This window comes from Lepus europaeus, chromosome 8 (assembly GCF_033115175.1).
Source record: "Lepus europaeus isolate LE1 chromosome 8, mLepTim1.pri, whole genome shotgun sequence".
NCBI classification, from domain to species: Eukaryota; Metazoa; Chordata; class Mammalia; order Lagomorpha; family Leporidae; genus Lepus; species Lepus europaeus.
Window position 1 is genome coordinate 129,553,618 of NC_084834.1, and position 27,547 is coordinate 129,581,164.

Genomic DNA, 27,547 nt, shown 5'->3' on the forward strand with positions numbered 1-27,547 from the left:
GAGAGGGAGAGGGAGGCACAGGCGGACAGCTCAGGACCTGGGAACAGGACTGGCTCCTCTGTGTACTGTGGGGTGGGCAGTGTCTATGAAAGAGAGAGAGAGAGCGAGAGTGAGAGGGAGGCACAGGCAGACAGCTCAGGACCTGGGAACAGGACTGGCCCCTCTGCACTGTGGGCTGAGCAGTGTCTATGAGAGAGACAGAGAGACAGAGAGAGAGAGAGAGAGAGAGAGGGAGAGGGAGGCACAGGCGGACAGCTCAGGACCTGGGAACAGGACTGGCTCCTCTGTGTACTGTGGGGTGGGCAGTGTCTATGAAAGAGAGAGAGAGAGCGAGAGTGAGAGGGAGGCACAGGCAGACAGCTCAGGACCTGGGAACAGGACTGGCCCCTCTGCACTGTGGGCTGAGCAGTGTCTATGAGAGAGACAGAGAGACAGAGACAGAGAGACAGAGAGAGGGAGGGAGGGAGGGAGGGAGGGAGGGAGGGAGAGAGGGAGAGAGAGAGAGAGAGAGAGAGAGAGAGAGAGATGGAGAGGGAGGCACAGGCGGACAGCTCAGGACCTGGGAACAGGACTGGCTCCTCTGTGCACTGTGGGCTGAGCAGCGTCTATGGGGGGGGGGGGCAGCTGGACGGCTCAGGAGCTGGTTCCTCTGCACTGTGGGCTGCTCCCCCAGGAACTCCATGCGCGTGCAGTCGTCTGTGTCAGCAGCTGCCTCAGCCTGGCTCGTACCCATGGGGTAGCTGATGTAATCCATCCTCTCATCTCTCATTGCTGGACAAACCGAGGCATCGAATTCAGCGTGCTTTCCACAGCCTCCCGTCATCTGTGTTTTAAAACCACATGGTGGTCCTCCACGCCCGTGGCCACTTCAGGATGAAATAAATCTGACACAGCCAATGATCTGGAAATGAGTACTGCCATCCACGCATGCGTGTGACCTCGCCGCCATCTCTGTGTCATGTGAACCCAGCTCAGCACACGCAGATGTTTCTGCCCAAGTCCCTGACCATGAACCCAGCTCAGCACACGCATTGCAGACTCGAGAGCTGAGCCCTGCTGTGTGCTGGCGACCACGGGTGTGAGGACAGGTGCACCTGTACCTGCCACCTCCCCCCGCAGGGGCAACTCCTGCTCCCAGTGTGGACTGAGCCCTTGGGTAACAGTGCGGCTAAGTCTTCCACGATAAAACACGATGATAACACGGACACAATGACCACAAGCCCCTGTGGTGTGCAGGTGCCGTTCTAGAAGCTTCTGACAGAAAGGTCAATGGCCCCAAAAGGCATCTGTTCTCATGGAAAAGGACAATAACTGAGCAAAAACGAAAATCATTTCTGGGGCTGATGCTGTGGCGCAGCAGGTTAAAGCCCTGGCCTGTAGTGCCAGCATCCCACATGGGTGCCGGTTTGGGTCCTGGCTGCTCCACTTCCAATCCAGCTCCCTGCTAATGACCTGGGAAAGCAGTGGAAGATGGCCCAAGTGCTTGGGCCCCTGCACCCATGTGGGAGACTGAGAATAAGCTCTTCGCCTCAACCTGGCCTAGCCCTGGCCTGTTCGGCCATCTGGAGAGTGAACCACTGGATGCAAGATTTCTCTAATTCTGACTGTCAAAAAATAAATTTTTAAAAATGTCAAATGCAGGTGGTTTTGAACAACTGGAATATGGCGCTCGTAACATTGAACTCTGAAACACGTACGCGTGTCTTAACAGAGTAGGAATGCAGCTGCAATGGACCGAGTGTCTGTGTGGATGCTCAGCCCCAGTGTGACCGCCTCAGGGTGTGGCCTTGGGAGGTGGCGGTGTCCGTGGAGCCCTCAGAGCCGAGGTCACAGGACATGGAGAGGGGCGCCGCCTCCGTCAGCATGAGGCCATGATGAGCAGTGGCCCCTCAGCACTGGACACTGCCCCCTGCGGCCTGCACAGACCGGGCAGCGGTCTCTGGGCAGGAGAGCCTGTTAGGTTTCATGGCTGAGGAGGCCCCTGGCTGCCCACACAGGGCTCTGCCGTCGTGCCCTTGACTGAAGGAAACTGCAAATGCGAGTCCGAGGTGGGCGAAAGGAATGCACGTGACTAAGCCAGGCAGCCCCGGGAGTGAGAACGCGGGCCCCTCGGACCCGGGCAGCCTGGGAGAACGCAGGGGCCCCCTCGGAGCCGGGCAGCCTGGGAGTGAGAACACAGGGGCCCCTCGGAGCCAGGCAGCCGTAGGAGTGAGAAAGCGGGGGGCTCTCAGAGCCGAGCAGCCCTGGGGGTGAGAACACGGGGGCCCCTGGGTCCAGGACTTGGAGATGGGGGTCTTGGCCCTGTGCTGAGGGAGCGCCTCACAGGCCTGAACCCAGTACCAGGGGACTCTGCACAGCGGCTCACTGTGCCCGGCTTCGGAGCCTTGGCCTGTCACTCATGCCTCCAGCTCACAGGATCTTAGCTGTAGCCGTGGCCCAAGGCCCTGCCTCGGGGACTGACCTCCAGATGTCTGGCCTCAGAGCCTCTGCGTGGGGCACGCTGGCCGCCCTGACACCCACACAGCTGTGACCCCAAGTCTGGGCCGCTGCGGGCTTCCTGACACCAGTGGCTTTTATAGCACAATTTTCTCATATGATTTCCCACTGAGGCGTAACTGACACCCTGAGGCCTGTGACAGCCCACCAAGGGCCTCACTGTGAGTGACAACGCCTTCACTTTAACCAAGTTCCTCCAGCCCTGCCACCAGGACCGAGGTTTCTTTTTTTAAAAAAACATCTGAAAGGCAGAGTAGCACGGACTATGCATCTGTCTGCTGGCTCACTCCCCAGGTGGTCCCAATGGCCAGGGCTGGGACAGGCAGAAGCCAAGAGCCAGGAAACCCACTCAAGTCTCCCACGTAGGTGCTGGGCCGTCTTCTGCTTTCCCAGAACATCTGCAAGAATGTGGGTCAGAAGTGGAGCAGCCAGGACTCCAAGTGGTGCTGGGACATCGGGTGCCGGCGTGGCATAGGGTGGCTTAAGCCACTGCACCACAACACCGGCCCTGGGGCTGACGTTCTGCTGGGACTTCTGAGTTTCCACATTGTTTTCCAGGTGACCACTTCAGTGTGGGGCTGGGAGATCCAGCCTGCAGGGTGTGGCTACTGAGGGCTCTTCAGAGGACCAGGGGCCCTGGAAAGTGTGTGTGTACAAGTAAACTCACACAGTCACACACATATACACACTCAGGCACGGGTGGTGCACACTCCCACACATACTCTCACATGCACACTCACAGTCACGCACACATGCATACACACATACACACTCATGCACAGGTACACACACACAGTCACACACATACACACTCATGCACGGGTGGTGCACACTCCCACAGTCATGCACACATGCATACACACATACACACTCAAGTACAGGTACACACCCACACCCACATGTACGTACACACATGTGCACTCACACATGCACACACATACACATAGTCACACACATACACACTCAGGCACGGGTGGTGCACACTCCCACACATACTCTCACATGCACACTCATAGTCATGCACACACATGCACACATACACACTCATGCACAGGTATACACACATATTCTCACATGCACACTTCCACACAGTCATGCACACACATGTACACACTCATGCATGGGTGGTGCACACTCCCACACAGTCATGCACACATACATACACAGGTGCACACTCCCACACATACTCTCACATGCACACTCATAGTCATGCACACACATGCACACATACACACTCATGCACAGGTATACACACATTCTCACATGCACACTTCCACACATAGTCATGCACACACATGTACACACTCATGCATGGGTGGTGCACACTCCCATAGTCATGCACACATACATACACAGGTGCACACTCCCACACATACTCTCACATGCACACTCACACACAGTCATGCACACACACATGCACACACATACATACATACACACTCATGTACAGGTACACACCCACACCCACATGTACGTACACACATGTGCACTCACACATGCACACACATACACATAGTCACACTCATGCACGGGTGGTGCACACTCCCACAGTCATGCACACACATGCACACAAACACACTCATGCACAGGTACACACTCACACATACTCTCACATGCACACTCACAGTCATGCACACATGCATACACACAAACGCACTCACACACAGGTACACACTCACACATACTCTCACATGCACACTTCCACACAGTCATGCACACACATGCACACACTCATGCACAGGTGGTGCACACTCCCACAGTCATACATGCACAAGTGCACACTCACATACTCTCATGCACACTCCCAGTCTTGCACACACATCTGCACACACACATGTGCACACTCACACACATACATACGCACACTGACACATCCACACACACACGTGCACACTCCCACAAGTGTCATGCACAGGTGCACACACACTCAGTGCACATGACGAGGCTGGCACCCTAGTGGATGCTGGAGGCCCAGGTGGAGCGGCTGTCATAGCTCTCAGCCTGGGAGTCAGAGGAAGCCTGTTTCTCAGGGGAAAGCTTGGGCTCTGTGCCCCATTCAGGCCCTCGACTGTGCGGAGCCCACCCACAAGGGGAGGCCCCTGCCATCTGGATGCCCTGGCCACAGCTGGAGACATCCTGGCCACACACCATGGGAGGCCACGATTGTTGACTGAGACCAAGCACAGGAAGGGCATGGGGAGGGCAGTGGTGGCTGGGTGTGCACATGTCCAGGGTCCACTTCACCTGTGTGGAGGGCAGTGGTGGCTGGGTGTGCAGTGGCCAGGGTCTACTTCACCTGTGTGGAGGGCAGCGGTGGCTGGGTGTGCAGTGGCCAGGGTCCACTTCACCTGTGTGGAGGGCAGCGGTGGCTGGGTGTGCAGTGGCCAGGGTCTACCTCACCTGTGTGGAGGGCAGCGGTGGCTGGGTGTGCAGTGGCCAGGGTCCACTTCACCTGTGTGGAGGGCAGCGGTGGCCGGGTGTGCAGTGGCCAGGGTCCACTTCACCTGTGTGGAGGGCAGCGGTGGCTGGATGTGCAGTGGCCAGGGTCTACTTCACCTGTGTGGAGGGCAGCGGTGGCCGGGTGTGCAGTGGCCAGGGTCCACTTCACCTGTGTGGAGGGCAGCGGTGGCCGGGTGTGCAGTGGCCAGGGTCCACTTCACCTGTGTGGAGGGCAGCGGTGGCTGGATGTGCAGTGGCCAGGGTCTACTTCACCTGTGTGGAGGGCAGCGGTGGCTGGGTGTGCAGTGGCCAGGGTCCACTTCACCTGTGTGGAGGGCAGCGGTGGCTGGGTGTGCAGTGGCCAGGGTCTACCTCACCTGTGTGGAGGGCAGCGGTGGCTGGGTGTGCAGTGGCCAGGGTCCACTTCACCTGTGTGGAGGGCAGCGGTGGCCGGGTGTGCAGTGGCCAGGGTCCACTTCACCTGTGTGGAGGGCAGCGGTGGCTGGGTGTGCAGTGGCCAGGTCCACTTCACCTGTGTGGAGGGCAGCGGTGGCTGGGTGTGCAGTGGCCAGGGTCTACTTCACCTGTGTGGAGGGCAGTGGTGGCTGGGTGTGCAGTGGCCAGGGTCCACTTCACCTGTGTGGAGGGCAGCGGTGGCTGGGTGTGCAGTGGCCAGGGTCCACTTCACCTGTGTGGAGGGCAGTGGTGGCCGGGTGTGCAGTAGCTACGGTTCACTTCACCTGTGTGGAGGGCAGCGGTGGCTGGGTGTGCAGTGGCCAGGTCCACTTCACCTGTGTGGAGGGCAGCGGTGGCTGGGTGTGCAGTGGCCAGGGTCCACTTCACCTGTGTGGAGGGCAGCGGTGGCTGGGTGTGCACATGTCCAGGGTCCACTTCACCTGTGTGGAGGGCAGTGGTGGCTGGGTGTGCAGTGGCCAGGGTCTACTTCACCTGTGTGGAGGGCAGCGGTGGCTGGGTGTGCAGTGGCCAGGGTCCACTTCACCTGTGTGGAGGGCAGCGGTGGCTGGGTGTGCAGTGGCCAGGGTCTACCTCACCTGTGTGGAGGGCAGCGGTGGCTGGGTGTGCAGTGGCCAGGGTCCACTTCACCTGTGTGGAGGGCAGCGGTGGCTGGGTGTGCAGTGGCCAGGGTCCACTTCATCTGTGTGGAGGGCAGCGGTGGCTGGGTGTGCAGTGGCCAGGGTCCACTTCACCTGTGTGGAGGGCAGCGGTGGCTGGGTGTGCAGTGGCCAGGGTCCACTTCACCTGTGTGGAGGGCAGTGGTGGCTGGGTGTGCAGTGGCCAGGGTCCACTTCACCTGTGTGGAGGGCAGCGGTGGCTGGGTGTGTAGTGGCCAGGGTCCACTTCACCTGTCTGGAGGGCAGCGGTATCTGGGTGTGCAGTGGCCAGGGTCTACTGCACCTGTGTCCATGTGCACTAGAGAAGGAGCTTTCACAGGCACAGTCTACATTCTAGACACATCTAACAGGAAACTGTTGAGGGTGCATTGTCCCTGTTTCCTGGAGCGTGGACCTGAGCCCACAGGCAGGCTGCTGTTCCTGAGACGGCAGGCGTGGATTTACTCTGGGTGATCACCACCCCGACCACACACGATGCCATTCTTCTCATCCCACTGTGGGGCTGTCCTTCGATCACTGCAAGAGAGACAACCAGACCCCAACGGCGAGTTCACTAAGACACCACACCTGTCTGTTTTCTGGCACAGCAGAGGTGTTTCCTTCTCTCTGTTGTTGGAATATTCTTTACTTTATGAACCTAAATAATCTGTTTTTAACACAGGGCTCTCAAAGCTGATGCACTGCAAGGAGCCAGGAGGAAGAAACTGGAGCTGAGCAGACAGCCCAGGCAGTGGTGCGCAGGTGAGGAGATTTGGGAAGAGCAAGCCGGGGGAGGGGACAGGTCCCGGGGATGTGATTGTTGGGAGAGGAGGGGGCTTCACTCAGCAGCTGGAGAGGAGCCACGAATGGGAAATCTCTGGAGCCTCTTCAAACTCAGACCAACAGAGACGTGAGACCCACGCAGACAGCAGTCGGAAAGCCTGTCTCCCGCCCGCTGCAGGTGCTGAACTGTGTGCAGCCCTCCCGCTCCTGGTGCAAGGGCTCCTGCTGGCCCTGAGACCGCCCTGGGCAAGAGCAGGCGACAGTGAGAGCCACTGCTGGCGCCCGTCAGGCTCCCGAGACTCCCTTAGTTTTAATGACTCTGAGAACCAGCTGTGACATTTGTTCACACAATCCCTGACCCGGAGAAAAACCATTATAATCTAATTTATACCATTTTGCGCCACCATATCAATAATACTCTCTCCCTAGAAAAACTGGATGTGATGCATATTTAGACAAGAGAATCTGCCCAGTAAATCACTTCAGAGATGAGAAGGAAGCCGTGTGTGAAATGAGAGTTAGATGTTTCCAGAAGCACTTCACGGGCACCAGGACACTATTCTGATGAAGAACCAGTGGCAGAGGGGCCCTGTGTGCACACTCCGGCTGCCCGCCACAGGCCGCTCTCGGGGAGCTCCCGGATGCCAGGGGAGGGGCCGTGTGGGTCCCTGGGAGGGGAGGGGAGGGGCCCTGTGACTACACTCCTGCTGCCCAACTCAGGCCCATGGGGGGGCTCCTGGGATGCCAGGGGAGGTTCCGAGCAGGTCCCTGGGATGGAAGGGGAGGGGCCTGTGGGTCCATGGGATGGAAGGGGAGGGGCTGTGTGGGTCCCTGGGATGGAGGGGAGGGGCCGTGTAGGTCCCTGGGAGGGGAGGGGCATGTGGGTCCATGGGATGGAAAGGGAGGGGCTGTGTGGGTCCCTGGGATGGAGGGGAGGGGCCGTGTGGGTCCATGGGATGGAAGGGGAGGGGCTGTGTGGGTCCCTAGGAGGGGAGGGGAGGGGCCGTGTGTCCCTGGGAGGGGAGGGGCATGTGGGTCCATGGGATGGAGGGGGGGCTGTGTGGGTCCATGGGATGTAGGGGGTGCTGTATGGGTCCCTAGGAGGGGAGGGGAGGGGCCGTGTGTCCCTGGGAGGGGAGGGGCATGTGGGTCCATGGGATGGAGGGGGGGCATGTGGGTCCATGGGATGTAGGGGGGGCTGTGTGGGTCCATGGGATGGAGGGGGGGCTGTGTGGGTCCATGGGATGGAGGGGGGGCTGTGTGGGTCCATGGGATGGAGGGGGGGCTGTGTGGGTCCATGGGATGGAGGGGGTGCTGTGTGGGTCCCTAGGAGGGGAGGGGAGGGGCCGTGTGTCCCTGGGAGGGGAGGGGCATGTGGGTCCATGGGATGGAGGGGGGGCTGTGTGGGTCCATGGGATGTAGGGGGGGCTGTGTGGGTCCATGGGATGGAGGGGGGGCTGTGTGGGTCCATGGGATGGAGGGGGGGCTGTGTGGGTCCATGGGATGGAGGGGGGGCTGTGTGGGTCCATGGGATGGAGGGGGGGCTGTGTGGGTCCATGGGATGGAGGGGGGGCTGTGTGGGTCCATGGGATGGAGGGGGGGCTGTGTGGGTCCATGGGATGGAGGGGGTCTGTGTGGGTCCATGGGATGGAGGGGGGGCTGTGTGGGTCCATGGGATGTAGGGGGGGCTGTGTGGGTCCATGGGATGAAGGGGGGGCTGTGTGGGTCCATGGGATGGAGGGGGGGCTGTGTGGGTCCATGGGATGGAGGGGGGGCTGTGTGGGTCCATGGGATGGAGGGGGGGCTGTGTGAGTCCATGGGATGGAGGGGGGGCTATGTGGGTCCATGGGATGTAGGGGGGGCTGTGTGGGTCCATGGGATGGAGGGGGGCTGTGTGGGTCCATGGGATGGAGGGGGGGCTGTGTGGGTCCATGGGATGGAGGGGGGGCTGTGTGGGTCCATGGGATGGAGGGGGGGCTGTGTGGGTCCATGGGATGGAGGGGGGGCTGTGTGGGTCCATGGGATGGAGGGGGGGCTGTGTGGGTCCATGGGATGGAGGGGGGGCTGTGTGGGTCCATGGGATGGAGGGGGGGCTGTGTGGGTCCATGGGATGGAGGGGGGGCTGTGTGGGTCCATGGGATGTAGGGGGGGCTGTGTGGGTCCATGGGATGGAGGGGGGGCTGTGTGGGTCCATGGGATGGAGGGGGGGCTGTGTGGGTCCATGGGATGGAGGGGGGGCTGTTGGGTCCATGGGATGGAGGGGGGGCTGTGTGGGTCCATGGGATGGAGGGGGGGCTGTGTGGGTCCCTAGGAGGGGGGGCTGTGTGGGTCCATGGGATGGAGGGGGGGCTGTGTGGGTCCATGGGATGGAGGGGGGGCTGTGTGGGTCCCTAGGAGGGGGGGCTGTGTGGGTCCATGGGATGGAGGGGGGGCTGTGTGGGTCCATGGGATGGAGGGGGGGCTGTGTGGGTCCATGGGATGTAGGGGGTGCTGTGTGGGTCCCTAGGAGGGGAGGGGAGGGGCCGTGTGTCCCTGGGAGGGGAGGGGCATGTGGGTCCATGGGATGGAGGGGGGGCTGTGTGGGTCCATGGGATGGAGGGGGTGCTTTGTGGGTCCATGGGATGTAGGGGGGCCATGTGGGTCCCTGGGTGGGGGGGAGGGGCATTCTGGCTCAGCCCAGAGCTGCCTGCAGACAGAGTGCGGAGACGTGAGTCCTGAGCGTCAATGGTAAGGGCAGAGCGTCCCCACACATTGTCGTGGAGCCTCTCACACTCCCGCCTGATGCCCTGTTACGGTGACACTGAAATTGTGCATCTGTGCATACAGCTAAGACCTCCTGACAACAACAGATCTTTGATTTCGCAGGCTTACATAAAGAATTCAGTTTAAATGAGTGTATTCTTCAAAGAGATCTCTTTGGGGTGTTTCTGAAAATAAGGTTTTGGATATAACTGCACAAGCTACTTAAGAACCATGAAAGAAAACAAATGTACAACAAAACACCTGTCCGTCTGCCCCCAGGTATGCACTGTCAACAAAGACCAGAGCACACGTTAGCATCAGCGTGCGCTTCCACGTCCTCAAACAGTCAGAGGCATTTAGGAAAAGCATCCGACAGCAAGTGCTCGGCCGCGGCCCACCCAGGGCTGCACTGCCCTGTTCTCCACATACAACTCTCTCACTATCTTGGCATTTTTCTTTCTTTTTTTCCTTTTTTTTTCTTTGACAGATAGAATTAGACAGTGAGAGAGAGAGAGAGAGAGAAAGGTCTTCCTTCCATTGGTTCACCCCCCAAATGGCTGCTACGGCTGGCGCGCTGCACCGATCTGAAGCCAGGAGCCAGGTGCTTCCTCCTGGTCTCCCATGTGAGTGCAGGGCCCAAGCACTTGGGCCATCCTCCACTGCACTCCCGGGCCACAGCAGAGAGCTGGACTGGAAGAGGAGCAACCGGGACTAGAACCTGGCGCCCATATGGGATTCTGGCACCACAAGCAGAGGATTAGCCAAGTAGCCACAGTGCCAGCTGCACTGTCTTGGCATTTTTCATAATTGTACTGAACACAGCACACAGTGTGTCAGTGAGGGGAGACCCCACACGTCACATACGTGGCCCTGAGAGAACACAGCACACTGTGTGTCAGTGAGGGGAGACCCCACACGTCACATACGTGGCCCTGAGAGAACACAGCACACTGTGTGTCAGTGAGGGGAGACCCCACACGTCACATACGTGGCCCTGAGAGAACACAGCACACTGTGTGTCAGTGAGGGGAGACCCCACACGTCACATACGTGGCCCTGAGAGAACACAGCACACTGTGTGTCAGTGAGGGGAGACCCCACACGTCACATACGTGGCCCTGAGAGAACACAGCACACTGTGTGTCAGTGAGGGGAGACCCCACACGTCACATACGTGGCCCTGAGAGAACACAGCACACTGTGTGTCAGTGAGGGGAGACCCCACACGTCACATACGTGGCCCTGAGAGAACACAGCACACTGTGTGTCAGTGAGGGGAGACCCCACACGTTACATATGTGGCTCTGAGAGCAGAACATGGTTGGCACGTGCCAGGTTTAACGGCACCAATCCATGGCACAGCATGACAGTGCCAAGAACTTCTCCCAGCATCCCCCATGCCGCCTCTGACCACAGACCACTGCACACTATGGACCCACTCCCAGCATCCCCCATGCCACCTCTGACCACAGACCATTGCACACTATGGACCCACTCCCAGCATCCCCCATGCCACCTCTGACCACAGACCACTGCACACTATGGACACTCCCAGCATCCCCCATGCCACCTCTGACCACAGACCACTGCACATCACGGACACTCTCCCAGCATCCCCCATACCCCTTCTGACCACAGACCACTCCACAATATGGACACTCCCAGCATCCCCCATGCCACCTCTGACCACAGACCACTGCACACTATGGACATGCTCCCAGCATCCCCCATGCCACCTCTGACCACAGACCACTGCACACTGTGGACACGCTCCCAGCATCCCCCATGGCACCTCTGACCACAGACCACTGCACACTATGGACCCATTCCCAGCATCCCCCATGCCACCTCTGACCACAGACCACTGCACACTATGGACCCACTCCCAGCATCCCCCATGCCACCTCTGGCCACAGACCACTGCACACTATGGACACTCCCAGCATCCCCCATGCCACCTCTGACCACAGACCACTGCACATCACGGACACTCTCCCAGCATCCCCCATACCCCTTCTGACCACAGACCACTGCACACTATGGACCCACTCCCAGCATCCCCCATGCCACCTCTGACCACAGACCACTGCACACTATGGACATGCTCCCAGCATCCCCCATGGCACCTCTGACCACAGACCACTGTACACTGTGGACACGCTCCCAGCATCCCCCATGCCACCTCTGACCACAGACCACTGCACACTATGGACCCACTCCCAGCATCCCCCATGCCACCTCTGACCACAGACCACTGCACACTATGGACCCACTCCCAGCATCCTCCATGCCACCTCTGACCACAGACCACTGCACACTATGGACATGCTCCCAGCATCCCCCATGCCACCTCTGACCACAGACCACTGCACACTGTGGACACGCTCCCAGCATCCCCCATGCCACCTCTGACTACAGACCACTGCACACTATGGACACTCCCAGCATCCCCCATGCCACCTCTGGCCACAGACCACTGCACACTATGGACCCACTCCCAGCATTCCCCATGCCACCTCTGACCACAGACCACTGCACACCATGGACACGCTCCCAGCATCCCCCATGCCACCTCTGACCACAGACCACTGCACACTATGGACACTCCCAGCATCCCCCATGCCACCTCTGGCCACAGACCACTGCACACTATGGACCCACTCCCAGCATCCCCCATGCCACCTCTGACTACAGGCCACTGTACTCTATGGACCCACTCCCAGCATCCCCCATGCCACCTCTGACCACAGGCCACTGCACACTATGGACACTCCCAGCATCCCCCATGGCACCTCTGACCACAGACCACTGCACACTATGGACATGCTCCCAGCATCCCCCATGCCACCTCTGGCCACAGACCACTGCACACTATGGACATGCTCCCAGCATCCCCCATGGCACCTCTGACCACAGACCACTGCACACTATGGACCCACTCCCAGCATCCCCCATGCCACCTCTGGCCACAGACCACTGCACACTATGGACACGCTCCCAGCATCCCCCATACGCCTTCTGCCCATAGACCACTCCACAATATGGACACGCTCCCAGCATCCCCCATGCCACCTCTGGCCACAGACCACTGCACACTATGAACACTCCCAGCATCCCCCATGGCACCTCTGACTACAGACCACTGCACACTATGGACATGCTCCCAGCATCCCCCATGCCACCTCTGGCCACAGACCACTGCACACTATGGACACGCTCCCAGCATCCCCCATGCCACCTCTGACCACAGACCACTGCACACTATGGACACTCCCAGCATCCCCCATAACCCCTCTGACTACAGACCACTGCACACTATGGACACGCTCCCAGCATCCCCCATGGCACCTCTGACCACAGACCACTGCACACTATGGACATGCTCCCAGCATCCCCCATGCCACCTCTCACTACAGACCACTGCACACTATGGACACGCTCCCAGCATCCCCCATGCCACCTCTGACCACAGACCACTGCACACTATGGACACGCTCCCAGCATTCCCCATGCCACCTCTGACCACATACCACTGCACACTATGGACACGCTCCCAGCATTTCCCATGCCACCTCTGACCACAGACCACTGCACACTATGGACACGCTCCCAGCATTCCCCATGCCACCTCTGGCCACAGACCACTGCACACTATGGACACTCTCCCAGCATCCCCCATGCCACCTCTGACCACAGACCACTGCACACCATGGACACTCTCCCGGCATCCCCCACGGCTCCTCTCTGACCACAGACTGTGGGAACCACAGCCACTCTCCATGTGGTCAAGGGTGAGACTCTGACTCAGTAACTAGGCTATGATCCAGGATAAACTCTGAAGAAAGGAGACTTTAAGTAATTGGCTTGCTGTTTCCATTCCTGGAATGCACAATGCACTCCCGTCCACGTCCACGTCCCCTGCCTCCGAGTTTGTTCTATGTCTTGTGGGAGCTGTGTCTGCAGCAGCCCACACCAGGGGAATCTGCCTGACATGCTGGCTGTTCTGGGGCGGGCACAGAGCCATGGCCGGCTGTCACAGGTGTCTCCAGGGCAGCCACGGCACAACGGCAGCGAGACGCCAATGTGTGTGCAGAACTGAGACCAGCGTGGATCTGTACCAGCGGGGGTCAGGTTTCAGCGTCTGCTCCCTGAGCAGCCGGCTGGCTGGGTGCTGCCATGGAGACCAGCAGCACCTGCACCGGAAATGTCTCTGCCATCCACGAAACTCGCATTTCAAACGCATTCGCCTTCAAACGCCAGCACTTTGGCCTCCTACACCAAATGCTACAAAAGCTATCCTTGGTGACTTACGACACATGGTGCGCAGCAGATTCCCTTCTAAGATCAAGGAGAGAACAGGAGAAAGAAGCGCTTCAGAGCCCCTGCTACCTGGGCGACTGACAAAGGCAAAGCCGACGGGCACCCCCAGCTCCCAGCGTTCCCGGTGCGTCTCACCTGTGGTGGGCCTGACGGCTGAGGTCATGTCACAGGGTGTGAGCGCGGGGACACACTCGTCGTCCTGGGAGTAGCCAGCTTGAATGGCGCGCAGGTAGCTGTGGCTCCTAGTGCGGAAACACCCGGGGAGGTCGAGGGCGTCCATGGCCTGGGACTCGACCTCGCTGAAGACCGACTCACAGACCGACTCCAAATGCCCGTTCACCTCGGCCTCGCTCATCTGGAATAAGAATGGCACAGCTGAGGGCGGCCCAGCCAGGGCTGACCTGGAGGTCACCAGCCACTGCCGCCCCAGGCCTGCGGTCAGCACAGCTCATCTGACACCAGCACTGGGGACTGGAGACACTCCCTGGGTCACTCCCTGCAAAAGCAGACAAGCGGCCGCCTCAGGACACCCAGGGCTCCCTGGCCCCATGGCTGCCATGCTCCGTGAGGTCAGCGATGCCATGTGCTGGGGACAGCAGTGGAGTGGGCCTGGCTGTGCCCTGGGCACACAGGTGAGTGTGCGGCTGCTGTGTGCTTGGCCACGGAAACCACTCACAAATGTGGGGGACATGGAGGACACGCACCTGCAGCTCACACCACGGCAGCTGGCCTCAGAGTACAGGGGCGAGGGGATGGGGGCATGGCGCTGATGCCCACACAAAGCTACCTGCTGCCCTGACCCTGCAGGGCCTCCCCGTCTGGCCTGGGGTAGGGAGCGCATGCGTCAGTGGACCACTGAGCAGGTGTTGGTTCTCCACCCTGGGAACTAAAAGCCCCTGGCTGTGGCGCAGGTGGCACAGGGGTGGGGGCTTCCAGGGCCGGACCCTTTGCTGAGCCAAGGGCCTTTGCCTGGGGGAGCGACCGGGGAATGTGGGCCCCCCGGAGGTCCCCCCATGGTCCCTGTGAGTCCACTCGAGATGTTTCACGTGGAAACCCACGGCTGGAACGTGACGAGGCCAGGGTGGAGAGGCTGAGCCTGGGCTGGAGGCAGGCAGACGCCCACAGGCCCCAGGGCAGGCTGCACTCAACTGCTCTGCTCGGGCTGTTTGCGTGGTGGGAACCCGGCGAACGCCTCGTTTCCCGAAGCTGGGGGTGTCTGCCGGGGCAGGGAGAGGCAAGGCTGCTCCAAGCAGCACAGGCCGCAGCATGAGTGAGGGGCGCCCGGGCTGAGGACAAGGGCTCCGAGGATTTCCGACTGGGTGGAGACAGACAGTCCAGGGGAGAAGGTGGGCGAAAAACGCTCAAGACCCTCGTACCAGTGCAAAGATGGCTTTTTGTGTTCCACAGATTTCTTCCAACCTGAGTGTTCACCTATGTGGACTCAGACCCCCCGGGGCTGCAGCCACTCCTCCCAGGAGGGACCCTGCCCTGCCCTGTGCCCTCTGCCCGAGGAGACGCCAGGAACACGCAGGTGCCCGTCCCAAGTGTGAGTCTGAGGCTCCGGCCAGGCCCCTGTGGAGCCAGCAGCCAGGCACACTCCCTGGGCAGCCCAGGGATGGGGTGGGTCCCAGGGCTGGGATCGCAAGCCGGCCCAGCAGGGGAGGGCCGCCTGGTCTCCAGATGGCTCTGCTGGCCGGCTCATCCTGGGACTTCCAGACAAGGCAGGCCGCGGCCATCGTCCACACGGCTGACGCCTCTCAGAACTGACAGACGCAGGGGAAACGGGTGAGGGGCAGGTTCCAGGACGAGGAAGCCGAGTGAGTGTCTTGGGGACCCCATGGGCGTGACGCTGTGGGGACGCAACAGCACAGCTGCTGTGGACAACGGCACTGACAGTGAGCAAGGAGCCCAGCCCCTCCCGGGAATGCACCAGGGACCTGAATGCCGGCCATGGATACGAGCACTGGTCAGAGGCTACGAGAGGCCCCGTGTCCACCGACAGAGATGGACACACACAGTGTGGGGTCAGTGGCTAGGGGAAGGCCTGTGTCCACCGACAGAGATGGACACACACAGTGTGGGGTCAGAGGCTACGAGAGGCCCCGTGTCCACCAACAGATGGATACACACAGTGTGGGATTAGAGGCTAGGGGAGGCCCCCGTGTCCACCAACAGAGATGGACACACACAGTGTGGGATCAGCGGCTAGGGGAGGCCCCTGTGTCCACCGACAGAGATGGACACATACAGTGTGGGGTCAGAGGCTACGAGAGGCCCCATGTCCACCGACAGAGATGGACACACACAGTGTAGGGTCAGCGGCTAGGGGAGGCCCCCGTGTCCACTGACAGAGATGGACACATACAGTGTGGGGTCCACCCGTACACCTCCAGCCACGACAGGACAGAGATGACGCACGACTCCATGGGAGTGCATGGGGCTCAGGAACAGCCACATCGGCAGACGGACAGGCTACCAACGGGCCGGCACCGCACTGGCACAGAGCTCCCCACGGAAAGAGGGTGTTCTGGGGGTGGACACAGCCATCAGCTGAGGGACAGTGGCAAGGCTCTTATGTCCCCAAGTGGGCACTGGCATACAGTGGAGCCCGTGAGTTTATGTCGTGGGTTCTTTACCACGGTCTTCTCAGATGCACCAAAACCAGGCATCCAGACAATGCACTCTCGTGTACTGAGTGCTCACTCAGCGTGTGCACTGTGCCCTAGTACCAGCACTGTGCAGTACTGAGGGGGCACACGGCTCTCACGCACTGAGTGCTCACTGTGCACTGTGCCCTAGTACCAGCACTGTGCAGTACTGAGGGGGCACACGGCTCTCACGCACTGAGTGCTCACTGTGCACTGTGCCCTAGTACCAGCACTGTGCAGTACTGAGGGGGGACACGGCTCTTGTGCACTGAGTGCTCACTGTGCACTGTGCCCTAGTACCAGCACTGTGCAGTACTGAGGGGGGACACGGCTCTCATGCACTGAGTGCTCATTGTGCACTGTGCCCTAGTACCAGCACTGTGCAGTACTGAGGGGGGACACGGCTCTCACACTCTCAGTACTTACTCAGCACTGTGCACTGTGCCCTAGTACCAGCACTGTGCAGTACTGAGGGGGGACACGGCTCTCGTGCTCTCAGTACTTACTCAGCACTGTGCACTGTGCCCTAGTACCAGCACTGTGCAGTATTGAGGGGGCACATGGCTCTCACGCACTGAGTGCTCACTGTGCACTGTGCCCTAGTATCAGCACTGTGCAGTACTGAGGGGGCACACGGCTCTCGTGCACTGAGTGCTCACTGTGCACTGTGCCCTAGTACCAGCACTGTGCAGTACTGTGGGGGGATATGGCTCTTGTGCACTGAGTGCTCACTGTGCACTGTGCCCTAGTACCAGCACTGTGCAGTACTGAGGGGGCACACGGCTCTCACGCACTGAGTGCTCACTGCACTGTGCCCTAGTACCAGCACTGTGCAGTACTGAGGGGGGACATGGCTCTCGTGTACTGAGTGCTCACTGTGCACTGTGCCCTAGTACCAGCACTGTGCAGTACTGAGGGGGCACACGGCTCTCACGCACTGAGTGCTCACTGTGCACTGTGCCCTAGTACCAGCACTGTGCAGTACTGAGGGGGCACACGGCTCTCACGCACTGAGTGCTCACTGCACTGTGCCCTAGTACCAGCACTGTGCAGTACTGAGGGGGCACACGGCTCTCACGCACTGAGTGCTCACTGTGCACTGTGCCCTAGTACCAGCACTGTGCAGTACTGAGGGGGCACACGGCTCTCACGCACTGAGTGCTCACTGTGCACTGTGCCCTAGTACCAGCAATGTGCAGTACTGAGGGGGCACACGGCTCTCGTGCACTGAGTGCTCACTGTGCACTGTGCCCTAGTACCAGCACTGTGCAGTACTGAGGGGGCACACGGCTCTCACGCACTGAGTGCTCACTGTGCACTGTGCCCTAGTACCAGCACTGTGCAGTACTGAGGGGGCACACGGCTCTCACGCACTGAGTGCTCACTGTGCACTGTGCCCTAGTACCAGCAATGTGCAGTACTGAGGGGGCACACGGCTCTCACGCACTGAGTGCTCACTGTGCACTGTGCCCTAGTACCAGCACTGTGCAGTACTGAGGGGGCACACGGCTCTCACGCACTGAGTGCTCACTGTGCACTGTGCCCTAGTACCAGCACTGTGCAGTACTGAGGGAGGGACACAGCTCTCACACTCTCAGTACTTACTCAGCACTGTGCACTGTGCCCTAGTACACCATGGTACAGTAGTGAGCGGGGGGACACAGCTCTCGTGCACTGAGTGCTCACTGTGCACTGTGCCCTAGTACCAGCATTGTGCAGTACTGAGGGGGGACTCGGCTCTCGCACTCTCAGTACTTACTCAACATGTGCACTATGCACTGTGCCCTAGTACCACCACAGTGCATTAGTGAGCGGGGGGGACACGGCTCTCGTGCACTGAGTGCTCACTGTGCACTGTGCCCTAGTACCAGCACTGTGCAGTACTGAGGGGGCACACGGCACTCATGCACTGAGTGCTCACTGTGCACTGTGCCCTAGTACCAGCACTGTGCAGTACTGAGGGAGGGACACAGCTCTCACACTCTCAGTACTTACTCAGCACTGTGCACTGTGCCCTAGTACACCATGGTACAGTAGTGAGCGGGGGGACACAGCTCTCGTGCACTGAGTGCTCACTGTGCACTGTGCCCTAGTACCAGCACTGTGCAGTACTGAGGGGGGACACGGCTCTCGCGCTCTCAGTACTTACTCAGCCGTGTGCACTTGGATCCCTGTGGGTCGTTTGCCCCTTGATTTCTCTGAGTCCCATGAGTGGACAGTACACCAGCCAGGGCTCACCTCAGACCCACAGATGCCGTCTGTGCCGGGTCATCTTCCCACACACTGAGTGCTTCCCCGTCCTGGTGGCACCACACCTGCTGTGTGCCGATGTCCACGCTGTTGTCTGCCCAGCTCCTACTGCATGCTGGCACAGTGCCCCCAGGCCCCGGCTGGACCACTGCAGGTCCTTGTGAGCCCTTTACGAGGAGGTTACCGTGGGGAAGCACCGTGCCTGCTTCTAACTCACGTAAGGTTCTGGTAGCCACGCTGCACGCGGGGCCCTGGGCCCAGCCGCGCATTGTCTGAGCAGTGAGCCCCAGGGAGCACACTGGGCCTCGCCCTCTCTGCTGCTCATCTCCATCATGTTCCTGCCAGGGCCTCCATGGCTCACAGGGGAACGCGCCCAGGCCCACATTAGCCTGGGGGGCAGTGCTGAGCGCACCAGCCCGCCCTCTGGAAGCTGGAGCCCTCCCTGGGCCGGGTTGTGTCGGAAGATGACCGAGCACAGATGGCCTGTGTGGGCCACAAGGAGGGCCTGGCTGACCCACGTCCCGGTCACGGGGCTTAAGCGGGGAGACAACCCCGTCTTACAGCGTCAGAACAGCTAATCCTATAACGCTCCCAGATCCGCAGTTGGAGCCAAGTACAAGGCTCACGGTCTCTGCCCCGGGGATGCTGACCAGTGCCCAGCTGGACCGCAGAGCGGACGCAAGGGATCCCCACCTGGCTCACGCAGCTGGCCTGGCTCAGGGTGCTGACGGCCCGCATGTAGCTCTGGTTCCTGGAGCGGAACTTGGGGGAGTTGTGGTTGGCACAGGGGTCCAGGCTGTGGCCAACAGGCACGTCGCTGGCAGCTTGCAGGTAGCTCTGGCTGCAAGACAAGATGGGAGAGAAGGCGTCTGTGAGCAGAAGGGCTGTGGCCGGTGCGGACGTCGGGGTCACCCTGCCTCAGACACGCCGGGCTGTCCCGGAAGCACCAGGGGACCCGAGCTGCGCAGCCGCTGTGCCACCTGGCTTCTCACGGCCAGGGAGACATCGAGCCGACCAGAGCTCGGCACAGAGGTGCCGTGAGCTCACACAGAAGACTGGACTTGGAATCTAGCCCCAGACTCCAAGAGCCCCCAAAACTCATGCGGGCGTTTTGGCAGCTTCACAGACTTGGCACACAGAGAACACGGAGGCTGGCGCTCAGCAGTCACCGCGAGCAGCGTGCTCTGGTTCATGGCTCTCAGAGCTGATGGGGAGTCACCTCTGCTCTGTGACCACAAGGACCATTTCTCCCACGATCCCCGGGAACACGGTGCTTGTTGCTGGGAGGACCCTGGGTGTGGGGACGGCCAGGCCAGCCCTTGTCACCACTGACCTCTGCATGGTGCAGCCATGGCTGGAGCTCCGTGTGCAGCCGCTGCTACTCGCCCCTGACACAGGCCCACGGAGCCAGGCGCCTGGGCCAGCATGGCAGGCCATCACCCACGCTCAGCCTTCCCAAAGTTAACTCTCGGCACACTGTTTCCCTGTGATCTGCGTCCGTCTTTAGAAAATGGGAAAAACGTGGGTATGTGGACTGTGGTTGGGCAAAGCGCTTTAAGGCCAGAGTGGGAGGCACACTGCCTGCTGTCAGGGATGCTCTCTTCAGGGGGGGTGGGGCTCCTGGCTGCTGCCAACCTCTCCCACCACGGCACAGCAGCCCCAGGCTGGGGACAATGCTGGTTCCAGCAGGCCATGGGCGCTGCCCCAGCCTCCTCCTCAGCCCCCTAGGCTGTGCCAGTAGGACAAGGGGACCAACACGGACCCCACTCCAGCCTGACCAGGCTCACGGGGTAGCAGACAGCACCAGGCTCAAGTCATCTTAGATGAGTGGACTCTCTGGTCCCGTGAGGCCATATCTTGCTTTCCTCACACATACATGTGGCCCTGTGAGGCCATGGCTCACTTGTCTTGCACACACGTGTGTTTGTGTGTATTTAATATAGCATCATGTGCAGAAAGGCCTGTACTTGTGTGACATGTTAGCTTACAACTGTCACATGTGATCTGTGTGCAGGGGAGTGCTGAGTGTGTGAGCATGTATGTCTGTAATGGCATTGCGTGCAGGGAAGGCATGTATATGTGTGTATATGAGGTATGTGAGTTAAATGCCGCATCATGTACAGGGAAGGTGTGTGTGCATGTGTGTGTGTGATGTGAGTTTAAACAGCATGGTGTGCAGGGAAGGCATGTGTGTGTGGACGTATGTGAGTTTAAACAAGCATCGCGTGCAGGGAAGGAGTGCGTGTGCCGTGCGCACGTGCATGTGTGATGTATGTGAGGGAAGGCACGAGCTGCAGGCCCACAGTGGGTGAGCTGAGCCCCCGCGGGCTCTGCCCAGGCTCTGCCCGACCCACCTCTGCCTCTGCAGAAAGCAGCCCTCTCCGCACGTCCCTTCCCCCGGAGAAGCCGCCACGCCCTGTGCTTCCCCGGTAGCACTGACATCTGTTTCCTCCCAACGGCAGCTTCCTCTGTCTCTCCTTAGACTGGGAAATCGGAAGGAAGACGGCCTGTCACCAGGCCTGGCGCTGTGAGCGAGGGACACGCTGACGCACACATATGGGCCACTTCTGTGTGGCTCCGTGTCAAACCACCCTCAAGGCGTGCTCTGGGCTCTGAGTCGGCTGCAGGCGAAGCAGGCACACTGTGCCTCCACCACCTGCCCCAGGGAGCCCAGTGTCCGGCTGCCATGCAGGCCACGGCAGCTGCCCACAGGCTCCGTGTGGGAGTCGCACTAGCCCTCTACACCCCACCCGCTCCGACGGCACAGGGGTCCACACGGCCTGCCCAGGGCTTCGCAGCCACGGCCTCTCTTCCCTTCCCCAGCTACCGTGGGGTAGCTGATCTGGTCCCAACCCGGCCGACACTGCTGACCTTGACCCCGTGGGCCAGCTGCCCCTGGGCTCCTCCAGGTGACTAGGTGCCCCCGCTTTCCCGTGTCCGGCAGGTTGGCAGTGGCACAACCACAGCCACAGCTCCCTCCATGGGGCACACCCAGAAGGCATTCACTGAGACCCTGGCAAAGAGAGAGGCAGAGGCAGCTCGAGAGGGGAGGGGCGGCCACGAGTCCACTTGGCCTTAGAAAGGGAAAGATGCTCTGGAAAGATGCTCAGAGGTGGACAGCGGTCAGCAGCCGCCCACGTGTGCCTGGAGCCCCAGGGCTCTGCCACGTGTGAGGTGGCCACTATGTACAAATCACCACTGTGTCCCTGCCGTGCTCAGAGAGAAACACGCCATGGCTTCTGGTGCCTTGTGGCCATCTCACCCGCCCACAGCTCGGGCCACACTTGGAGGAGGCTTGGGTGACAGCGACACCAGGTGCACCTGCCTTGGGTCTCCCAGCCGTGCTGAGTGACATCATCTGTCCTAGTGTTTGCTCCGTGGTTCCCCAGGTTGCCTGTGTAAAGTCACAGGGCTGAGCAAATGTGAACAAAGTCCTGCGTGGTCCATCTTCCGCCCACCCTTCCTCCACTGGAGCTAGGCGCAGTGGTGAGCGCTGACGTCCTTGTCTCCCGCTGACCTAGCGAGAGGCTGTGACTCTGTCCCCAGCTCCGTGTTCCAGGGCAGCGCTTCCTCGCAGTCCTAGCTTGCTGAGTGGTCTCCGTGGCGATGGTCATGTCTCGTCTCACGTCCGTGTGATCACAGCCTTCCTACTCACTCGCCGAGGCGGCAGGCCTCTGGCCGAGCTCTGGTACCTGATTCTTGAGTTCTGTCTGGTCATGCGTAAAACATACAAACACTAGGTTTGGGCTGTTAGTTTTTTAATGATTTTTGAGAAATGTGGGCCACCCAGGTCCTGTTCTGGCGAACTCTGGTATCAGAGCGGGGCTGCTCCCTCACACTGCACCGCAGGTCTGGGTAGGGTTTGTTATTTCTCCCATCACGGCCAGAGCTTTCTCTGCGGGAATGTTTCTAACACATCAGATCTTTTATTCATCCCAGAGCCGTCCTTCGTTTTCTTCCCAGCGTCAATTTCCCCAGGTGTTTTCTTCGAGAAGCGGGAGAGCTACAGAACTTATTGACATGGGTTTCCTACTCGCTTCCTTGCCTCTTCAAGTCTGTAAGGGCCACCAACTTGTCCCACAGATGTCGGGGTCCCCTGCCTGGCCCCAGATCGTCTGGGCTCCCGTCCCCTTGTTCTGGCAGCCCCGCGCCCTGTGCTGCCACCCACAGAGACGACGCGGCTGCTCGCTCAGGTGTCTGCTGCTCCCATCACACGGGAGGGGAGAAAGCTTCGCTGATGTCACCGAGTGGGGCTCTCTGTTAGAACGCCGGCATCCCCCACTGTCTGCCTCTGCTCTCAAACAGGCTCACCAGGAGCTGTGGCTCTCACGTGCCACTGAGGTAAGCATTTGCCATGTGTGTGGGGAGTATGCCTTGTCCATTGTTTGCTGCTATGCTTGGTGGATTCTTTGGGGAGACCCCTCCTCTGGGGCTGAAGCTGGACCCCCAGGCCCCCAAGCCAAGGGGGAAACTGACCGAGCTGCTCCAAGGACACCCAACTCCCCAGACCCTGGGGCGAAAGCCATGATGGGAAACCACCTGTGGGGCAGTGGCCAAGCACGTGGCTCACAGGGTGGCTGCCCACTCCCCAGGCCCTCCTCCCTCGTCCTGTGCCCCTGCAGCAGGCGGCTCTGCCTTCACCACACTCCCGTGGAGTGGAGGCTGCATGCTGGGCCACCTCCCCGCGTGGCGCGTGCTCCCCGGAGTCTACTTTCCAGTCTGCCGGAGGGGGCTGCCGAGAGCTGCGTGCACGCCACCCTCCCCGGTGCTGGACGCAGATCCCGGCATCACCCACAGTGCGCTGTGCCTCTGCAAGGCCCTGTTCTACTGAGCCCCCCGCTGGTCCCCAGCCTCTGCAGTCACACAGGAAGAGTGGTGCTGGTTCCCAGGTCGGGGCAGTGGCTCCACCGTTGACACGGAACAGGACGGAGGTCTCTAAGGAACACCTTTCCCTGTGAGCTACTCCGAGAGGCAGCTCAAGGAGGAGGCTGGCGTGAGGGAGCCACGCGTGGACAGGAGGAGGTGGTCGGTGGGGGCTGCAGCAGAGGGACTGGCCTGGGGCGGAGGTGCTCGCCTGGCTCGGGTTCAGGCTCAGGCTTGGGCTCGGGCTCAGGCTCGGGCTCGGGTTTGGCCAGGCGAGTCCCTGCCCGGCCCGGGACTGAGGCGCTCGCCCAGCTCGGGTTCAGACTCGGCCCGATGAGTCCCTGCCTGGCCTGGGACGGAGGCGCTCGCCCGGCTGGGGCTGGGGCTCGGGCTCGGGCTTGGGCTTGGGTTTGGCCAGGTGAGTCCCTGCCCGGCCTGTGGTGGAGGCGGTCACTGTTTCACTGACGCCAGCGGGAACCTCAGTGGAACTCGGCTTTCTCAAGGACAGCTCGTTCCCGAGGACTAACGTCCTCTTCTAAAAATGCTTTTTCTCGGCCAGTGCCGTGGCTTAACAGGCTAATCCTCCGCCTTGTGGCGCTGGCACCCCAGGTTCTAGTCCCGGTCGGGGCACTGGATTCTATCCCGGTTGCTCCTCTTCCAGGCCAGCTCTCTGCTATGGCCCGGGAGTGCAGTGGAGGATGGCCCAAGTGCTTGGGCCCTGCACCCGCATGGAAGACCAGGAAAAAGCACCTGGCTCCTGGCTTCGGATCAGCACGATGCACCGGCCGCAGTGGCCATTAGAGGGTGAACCAATGGCAAAGGAAGACCTTTCTCTCTGTCTCTCTCTCTCGCTATCCACTCTGCCTGCCAAAAAAAAAAAAAAAAAGCTTTTTCTCAGACTGCTTCGGATTTCACCATCTCAGGGAGATGTGAGGGCGAGGCTGCATTGTGGACTAAGAATCAGGCTCCTGTCTGAGGGGAGACTCAGAGCTCAGAACGAGAGTGTGCATGTTCTTTCTCCCCCAGCCCGGACACCAAGCATCGACACCACGGAGAGGGCCCCCAGGACATACGCAAGGCGCTGCTTCTGACCGAAGGAAGCCTCCATGAGCCTCTGAGGTCGAAGATGAGCAAAGGGATTCTTAAGTGAAGGCTAACTTCTGTGTGAATGTCTGTGTGCACGTGCTAAAGAAGGCACTCGACATTCAAGCTGCGTCACCACATGCGATGTACCCACTCTGTAACCTCCGGGTTTCCCGCAGACTAAATACTGAGGTATCGGAGAACAGAGAGACCCCGCACCCAAGCAGGTACCAACACCAACAGCTGGGTCCCCATTAAAACTTGTCAGGAGGACACTCAGAGAAGAACCACGCACACCCTCAACATCCCCTGACCAGCAAGAGCTAGGCTGTGGTCCACCCATGCAAGGGGACATTGTCCAGTCACCATGAGATGAAGCCTGGCCCCTGTGACAGCCAGCGAGCCTGGGAGGAGGTACAGATACGGGCAGCACCAGCCACAGACACGACGTGTCGTGGGACTCCATCCGTGCAGGCGACAGTGGCTCCAGAGGCTGGCAGAGCTGGGGACGTGGAGGCACAGGGCTTCTCGCTGGCATCAAGAAAATGCTCTAGGAGGCCGGCGCCACGGCTCAATAGGCTAATGCTCTGCCTGTGGCGCCAGCACACTGGGTTCTAGTCCCGGTTGGGGTGCTGGATTCTGTCCTGGTTGCCCCTCTTCCAGTCCAGCTCTCTGCTGTGGCCCAGGAGTGCAGTGGAGGATGGCCCAAGTCCTTGGACCCTGCACCCCATGGGAGACCAGAAAGAAGCACCTGGCTCCTGGCTTCGGATCAGCGCGGTGCACCGGCCGCAGCAGCCATTGAGGGGGTGAACCAACGGAAAAGGAAGATCTTTCTCTCTGTCTCTCTCTCTCTCACTGCCACTCAGCCTGTCAAAACAAAACAAAACAAAACAAAAAACAAAAAAAAAAAACAACAAAAAACCACCAGGATGCATTGTGCTGGAACTCATGCAATTCTGTCTTAAAACCCTTGAACTACGTGCTGCAAATGGATGCTTTTTACGATGTCAATTTTATCTCAAGAAAGCCGTTGAAACTAAGACATGGAAAGCACTATAGTTTCTTGCCACCTGTAAACTGAAATGAAATGTACGCTCGCGTGATTTGGAGGGAGTTTTCACAAACATGCCACAGTACCCTGGGACCCGCGGCTCTGACGGCTCCTGGGGCCGGGGAGGGACACGAGGGGCTTTGGCGGCTGCAGTTGTGGGGGCCACGTCCTCCTCTCTCTGGGCCTGCTGTCACTGCTCTGAGGGCAGAGCAGTACCTGGGGTTGGGGTGGAGAAGGGAGGGTCCTGGCTGAGGGGGACGAGGTGGCCAGGTCCAGAGAGCTGGCTGTCAGGGCAGGGGCAGCCTATACGAGATCTGGCCCTCGTCACATGAGCCTTACATCTTAGAGAGCCCTGGGTGGCTGTCCCAGCTCGAGGCGAAGCAACGCCGTGGCCAACTAAGACCTGGCGAAAGCACACTTCCAGGTCAGAACATGGGGAGCCCCGGCTCCAGCTTCATCCTAACTCTGGTGTCAGCTCCACCAGGGCCTCCTGAACGCAGGCAGCACACTGCCACAGGGCAGCGGCTGGCAAGATGGGATGGCCGGGAATGACAGGGCACAGCAGCCTTGAACTGCAACTGAGGGGTTCACCCTGAAGCGGCGTCTTAGGGACAGCGGAACGCAGCCAGTTTCTAAAGCCAACACGCGACGTCCGAGCTCCAGAGAGCCCGAGCCGGGCAGTCAGGAGCAATCCAGCTATCATCTGCTTGCTTCACGGACAATGTGGCCCCTGCTTTGCTCCTACAGGACGTCACACACCTGCCTGGGAACAAGCCACAGTGGCAGCCACATGGATGCCCCCAGTGCAGGACGTCACACGCCTGCCTGGGAACGAGCCACAGCGGCAGCCACGCGGATGCCCCCAGTGCAGGACGTCACATGCCTGCCTGGGAACGAGCCACAGTGGCAGCCACGCGGAAGCCCCCAGTGCAGGACGTCACACGCCTGCCTGGGAACGAGCCACAGCGGCAGCCACGCGGATGCCCCCAGTGCAGGACGTCACACGCCTGCCTGGGAACGAGCCACAGCGGCAGCCACATGGATGCTGCCAGAAACACAGATGCGGGGTCTGGACCATGGTCTGCTCCACAGCTTCAGCTGCTCGGCCCTCACCAAGGAGACGGCACCGAGGCAGAAGACCTGGGTTTGGGTCTCCTTTCTGGCGTGCTGCTCATACGAACCCGCACAAGTCACAAAGTTTTTCACTGCAAGTTTCTTCATTTTTACAATGGAAACAGTAACTATCTACCACCTGCAGGGGGCGTGCTGAGGGTCCATGAGTTCAACACAGGTAGAGGCCGCTCAACAGAAAAGAGTCCCTGGTGCTGGCTGAGCAGCTACCAGCACAAACAGGCATCTGGGGTCACTGGCTGAAGACTAAATGGATAGGGTTCTACAGAGAACAAGGACTAGATGGAGTAAGCCATCCACAGGGAGCACTGTGCAGAGGGAGCCGTGTGTAGGGGAGCCGTGTGCAGGGAGCACTGTGCAGGGAGCCGTGTGCAGGGAGCACTGTGCAGGGGGAGCTGTGTGCAGGGAGTCGTGTGCAGGGAGCACTGTCCAGGGGGTGCTGTGTGCAGAGAGCACTACATGTGTATGTATATATATGTATACATATATAGTACAGGTATACTTATGTACACAGATTTTTTTGTAACCAAGTAAACTATTTCTGTAAACATTTCTCAGAGTTGCAATTATACATATATATATGTATATGTGTATATATATATATATATATATATATAGAAAGAGAGAGA

General features: G+C 59.9%; 1 protein-coding gene across 1 annotated transcript in view; it reads right to left on the minus strand.

Annotated features, from left to right (window-relative positions):
• DLGAP2 (DLG associated protein 2) overlaps positions 1–27,547 on the minus strand; it is a 441,306-nt gene that overhangs the window by 35,336 nt on the left and 378,423 nt on the right. Inside the window, exons 7-8 of the mRNA XM_062198983.1 lie at positions 19,484–19,631; positions 14,028–14,247 (exon numbers count right to left, since the gene is read on the minus strand). Of these exons, the coding sequence (XP_062054967.1) occupies positions 14,028–14,247; positions 19,484–19,631 (368 nt within the window). The remainder of the gene's footprint in view (positions 1–14,027; positions 14,248–19,483; positions 19,632–27,547) is intronic.